Here is a 6,166-nt window from a genome sequence, read left to right on the forward strand (position 1 = left end):
AAATGGAAATTAATTTTGATCGTAATAACCAGAGTTGATCTAACACGTTGCTTTTTTCAGTTACAATCTTCCTTTAATAATAACAATAATAAAAAATATTACAAAAGAGAATATAGACACTGGTACTAAAGCTATTTAACTATGAATTAAAAATGATTAGAAATGAAATCGACTATGATAGGAATGAATATAATTTCAGTTAATAGGAAAGATCCAAAAAACTGAGGAAGATCCTTCTAGTTAGCTATTGCTGTGGAAAATCTTTAAAAAAATCAAGTCTTCTTTTAATTTTGCTTGTAACCATATCCAGACTTTCAGCTGGATCTACCAGATCAGAAGGGTTTTTATTATAGTACTTGGCAATCTCTTCGTTATACCTACTGATTAAATACTGTCGATATTCTGAAACAAGCTGAGTTCGATCAGGCTGAAGCCAAGTATTAAACTTCTTTGTAAAATCGGCATACCTCCATTTCTCATCGTTTGCTAGTATGAATAAATTTTTGGGGGGCATTGTATTACATGCATCCTGAGTCAATTTTCGGGTTGTTATGTAATATCCCCCAATTAAGCCACGTGGCTGATGAAAACAATCATGACAACCATCGTGAGAAAACTCAAGAAAGCAAAAGCTTGCACAGAGAGGGCATTGTTCTACGCATGACGTATAAAAGGCTGCGGCAAAAAGACAATTGTCCTGAAGTTGTAGCAAAATAGAATTTATAGTTTTTTCTTGATCCAAGGATGAAATGGAAGCAGCAAATTTATCTGTGATGCCATTGATATGTCTCGGTTCGAATTGTACGGACATTCCGTACATATTCCGATATTCCGAAACAAGTTGAGCGCTATCAGGTTGAAGCCAGGTGTCAAATTTCTTAGAAAAGTCGGCATACCTACATCTCTCATCGCTGTTTAGTCTGAATGTATTATCTGGCGGACTTTTGTTACATGCATTGGAAGACAGTTTTTTAGTTTTTGATTTTCGCCATCCAGTTAAACCTATTGGCTGATGAAAACAATCATGACGGCCATCATGAGAAAGCTCAAGAAAGCAAAAGCTTTTACAGAGAGGGCATTTTTCTACGCATGACGTGCAAAAGACTGCGGCAAAAAGACGATTGTCCTGAAGTTGTAGCAAAATAGAATTTATAATTTTTTCTTTATCCACGGATAAAATGGAAACAGCAAATTTATCTGTGATGCCATTGATATGTCTTGGTTCGAATTGTACGGACATTTGTTCCAATCCTGTCCATCCCAATGCATTCATTTCCTTCCTCAATTCATCAGGAATGTATTTGCTCGTAAAGACTTGAAAAGATTTTAAAAACTGATTAAATTGGAAAGATCCAGACTCTACATTGAGCGAAGTGTTATGATATGTGTTTTTCAAGCAACCTTGAAGTTTAGACCTGAAACTATCCCATTTCAGATGTTCAAGAACTATTTCAATCTCGAAGCGAATCAATCTCTTAGTAGTGAGTTCTTTCAAATTAATAGGTCTTTGTATCAGCCGTAGTATTTCGTCAATACCTTTCGGCTCTATTTCGTCGATTAGATATAAATCCATATGACCTTGCACATATTTTGGTGATTGAGGCCAACGTTTTTTTCTCAAGTTGGTCATTACAGTTTCTACAACTTCACTTTCAAATGCTTTCACAGCGTGTTTTGAAAAGAACTCTTCAAGTATTGACGTTATTAGATCTACTTCCTCAAAGCCCTTTGCAACATTCAGACAATAGCGTTGCATAGCCCCCTTCATTGACTGAAAACGCATGTAAATGGAATTCTCCTGCTCCCACTTTAGCTGAATGTCAAGAAAGATATTGACTAGAAGATCGTATGCCGCCCTATGTATTCGTTTCCTTTCGCATTTGTTCATCTTTTTATCTTGCCTCCTTATAAAGGTTTCGATATCATTTATCGCATTATGCACAACTGCATCAGAGAAGAATTTTCTTCCATTCGCTGCCCTGACAACCATGGGAACAACCATTTTTTCAATCGGGTTTTCATCGGTTTTACCATGTGCCAACCATTCCACAATAGGATCGATTAAATTCTTGGCTTTATTTTTAGATGCTTTCCAGAGTTTCCCCCACAAGGAAGTTTTTTCATTGTCACACAAAAGATCAATTCCAAGGCTTGAAATCGTTGAATTAGTTCTGTAGGCCTTCAAAACAGCATCTTGAACATCCATTGGAGGATTTTCTTCTTTAGCTCTTTTAACTATGTTATCAAAGATTCTATTAAACATTTCGATTAACTCGTCCTCAGTTTTATCTTTCATGCTCTCTTTTCTAAATTCTTCAGCTATTTCATCTCTCATTTCTCTTTCGTATTGTTTCACTTTTGCACCAAAAGTAAATTGATTTCGCAAGAAAATCTCCAGTTTATGACCCCATTGAATTGTTGCTGAAGAAATTGTGTCAAGAGCTTTCCTTGAAAATTCTGTTTTCCACTTTTGGTTTTGTTTTTCTTCAAACATAAGGTTTATATATTCCTCAAATTTTTCACTTTGCGGCTTCATTTTAACCTCGAGTTCTTCAACATTTGCATGAATTTCTCTGAAGTTCATTGGTCTTCCCTCTTGTACAGAATAATCTTCTTTATATTTGTCTTTCAGAAGATTGAACTGCTCCTCGTAATCTTCATAGTATATTTTCCTTAGATTCTGATACTTATTTTCAAGTTCAGTGTAAGCATGTCTCTCAATAACCGTCTCGAAAGAAAGATCGAAATCAGAATTATTCAAGCAGTCCCAAACAAACATAAATAATGTTCAAGGTTTCCAAATTCCCGGGCATTCCATCCCAACTGGTTAACAACCTGTTTGTGAATATGCTCCCGGAAATCAACCATTTGCTGGCTGAAGTTCATATTCGGAACATCAAGCGGTGAGTCTCCTTTAGAATTGCATCCAAAAACCCATATATCTTGCTCGTTAGTTAGCAACTGTGGAAATTTAATGGATGTATGCACATCTAAATCCCTAAAAGAATTTGTTTTTGTAAAAGATTCAACGAGAGTAGTCGATAGTTGGGAAAATATGTTTTGAAGCTTATTCTGGTTCTCCCCGTCAGCCTTCACTTGGTTGTAAGCTGCGAAAATTTTGCAGCTAAATATGCCCTCTCTTTCTTCTGCTAACTTAGATCCTTTATAGGCTAATGCAACAATTGGCAGGATATCTTTCAAAGCATTGTCATCTTCCCCTTTAATAACGAGAATAGTTGCATCTGACGGTAAAATAGATAGGGTTGCAATTTTATTATCCCGTTTAACACTACCAGGAAAACCTTTATATTCTGGTGACCGAACGCCTTCTGTATCAAAGATCATAACATAATCATACTCTTGTCTTTCTACTGTTTTCACAAGGGTCATTGTAAGGCCTCTCGTGCACTGACCAATACTGGTTGGGAGTCTAATGCCAAACATAGTATTCAGCAATGTTGACTTCCCACTGCTTTGCACTCCCAAAACAGACAATACGAAAACTCTTTTTTTAGGCAGTAAAGATTCCAGGTTCTTGAAAATAGCAGCAATCCATTCAACATTTAGCATATTTGCGTCTCCGTCATAGAGCTCTAAGGTTTCGCCTGCTATTAAGCATAAGGCCGCCCTTTGTGGTAAATATTCAAATTCTCTGCTATTTCCTGATAAATACAACAATGAAATTTCCCTCCATAAGTGACGAAGGGAAAGAACAGCGTTATTCCGATTCTCTTTTGCGACAGTCAGCTCTTTTCTGCTTAATTCTACCTGCTTCACACACTCGGAATCTATAACAGATAGTTGCAGTCTTTCTGAAAATTCGGTTGTCTTGTTCCGCACTTCTTCAGCTAGTTGGGCAACTGTCTTTGATTCCTTAATATTATCTGCGATTGCATCATTAAGAACTTGAAGATGAAGCACCGTTTCGTCAATATTTTTCTTTCGAAGACCTTCCAAGAAATACGAGATAAGATCAATTTTAGAACATCGACTGAAGCGAAATTCATGTTCTTCAAATATTTTCCGTTGTATCTCATTACGCTTATTGTCCTCGCTGATACATTTCAGCTCATTCAACTGTTCTTGCCATGCACCTTCTTTTGCAAAACTCTTCTGCAACAGAAGAAATTTTGTTCTGTATTCTTCCAGGCCTTTCATCTCAGAAATTCTTAAATACATTTCCCGTAAAACACTCATCTCCATACTTAAATATCCATCCGAAGAAAAGAGCGAATGCAAAGGTGTTTTATGACATGTAGTTTCACGAAATATGGATAATAATTGACGACTCTATTGAATTTCGACGAAATAATCTAAGCAGCCTTCAATAAGACAGAAGGGACGAACAATTGAAATATTCTTCATATTTGAGAAGTTCGGGATCCAGACTGTGATAAATTTCGGAAGGGATGTTTCACCAGAATATTTACGAATAAAAGGAGATAATTTACAAAATTGAGAGGAAATTTCACTCCCAACGAGTACGTAGTCAACAAAGTCAGATTCAGATGTATATTCATCCTCAACAATTAAGTAATCAACAAAATCAGTCAAAGATTGCCAATACTGTTCAAAACTCCCCCGAATATGTATGACAATACAAGCTTCTTTTTTTTTGTTTCCTAGACAGACTAGGCCTTGACCAACCTCTATATTTGATGCATCGACGGTGTTAAAAGAAGTTCTCAAATTAAAAACGTCTTCCATTATTTTTCCTGTATGGCTCTGAAAGTTCTTCACTTGGCTGATTACTGCAATTCGCGGAAGCTTTAGATCTTCCCCAAGGAACACATAATCCTCTATTCTTTGCGTAATCCTAAGCAACTCTATAATTTCTTTGTTACGTATCGAAATAGCATATCTGGATTCAAGCAAAAGCCTTAAAATGTTTATATTATCTCGAGGAGAAAAACTACTAAGAAGTTGACAAACATTAATCTTTTTTGTATCGTTTGTTTCTTTCACTACAGAAAAGAAATCTTCGTCTTCAGCATCAGCAGAATCACAAAAATCCAAGTCTAGACGATGAAGAAGTCTATATGGAACACTTGATGTTGCCGGGGGACAGTCGAAGGTGAACAGACTGACTAAATTCTCCTCCTTAAATGTTTGCTGAATCCCTATGTCCTCTCCATCACATTTATCCAAATGAAGAAGTTGCCCCGATTTAGTCACAGAGTTCCCATTGATAAGATCTGTACTTGAAATTCCGCTTGTTTCTTTCAAATCTTCTCCATCCATTTTTGTTTGAAGATCTGCAAAAAAAGGGACAATATTTTATTTTGAAATCATAACATGTTTTTTTTTACAATACGATATATTTTAATTTAAGAAACGTAGCAAACATTTTTGTCAAGGTGTTCTCACATTTTTACGTGATCTTTATACAAGAAAAAAACTGCATTCACTAGTCTATATTTTGGGTAAGAATTATGACAATAGAATCATTTTGATGAAGTCAGTGGAAATTATAATTTAATTTTTAGAAATTCGACGTTATGGATTTTTCATTATTTTATATAAAACCTGACTCAGAATTGAACTTTTCTAATAGCGAAAAAAAACATGTCTTGGCTTTTTCATGCCCCAAAAAATTAAGTTTGCATACAGGAACATCCTCAGGGAGAAAGTCTACGGTATTAGACCCCAAAATCCAAAGTTTTTTCCACATTTCTTAGTAGTTTTTATTTAGGTTATAAAAAAGTACTCTTTTCATTATTCTCCCTCGGCCCCCCCACCCAAAAAAAATTTCTGGGTACTTGCCCGATTGCATAATTGTTGAAATGATATTAATAAGACAACTGTTCTTAAAATGTCTCCCAAACAGACGTTTTTTTTTTTTATTTAAATATTTAAAAACAAGTTGCTGAAAAAATAAAAGCTTTGGATTGGAAAAAATAAGAAAGTTGGTATGTATAGAGTTGCTTTTTACACCAAAAATTTAATATACTTTAAACTGGTAAAATTTGAGTTTTTTAAAGTCACTTGTCACATGATTAAAATTTCAGTATAAGCATACTTTGCTTTTTAATCAACGTTTTTTGCAACGCCTACAAGAAAGTTTTGATGTGTGGAGTCAGTTCAGAAAATTCAATTTTTAGAAACTGATTACGAGGTTATTCTTAATATGCGAAACCTTCCTGGAAGCTTAACTTCTCGGGCCCAC

The 6,166-nt window shown here is 35.3% G+C and overlaps 1 protein-coding gene across 1 annotated transcript; it reads right to left on the bottom strand.

Moving 5' to 3' along the window:
• Positions 1-244: 244 nt before the first annotated feature.
• On the bottom strand, positions 245-5,250 carry LOC148944988 (interferon-induced very large GTPase 1-like). The gene is given in 2 exon segments (XM_089098916.1): positions 245-2,778; positions 2,781-5,250. Coding segments are annotated over 2 exon segments (4,995 nt in total). The 5' UTR covers positions 5,242-5,250.
• Positions 5,251-6,166: the final 916 nt, after the last annotated feature.

The sequence above is a fragment of the Artemia sp. Qi Xiang Cuo genome, chromosome 13 (assembly GCF_049724085.1).
Source record: "Artemia sp. Qi Xiang Cuo chromosome 13, ASM4972408v1, whole genome shotgun sequence".
Taxonomy (NCBI): Eukaryota; Metazoa; Arthropoda; class Branchiopoda; order Anostraca; family Artemiidae; genus Artemia; species Artemia sp. Qi Xiang Cuo.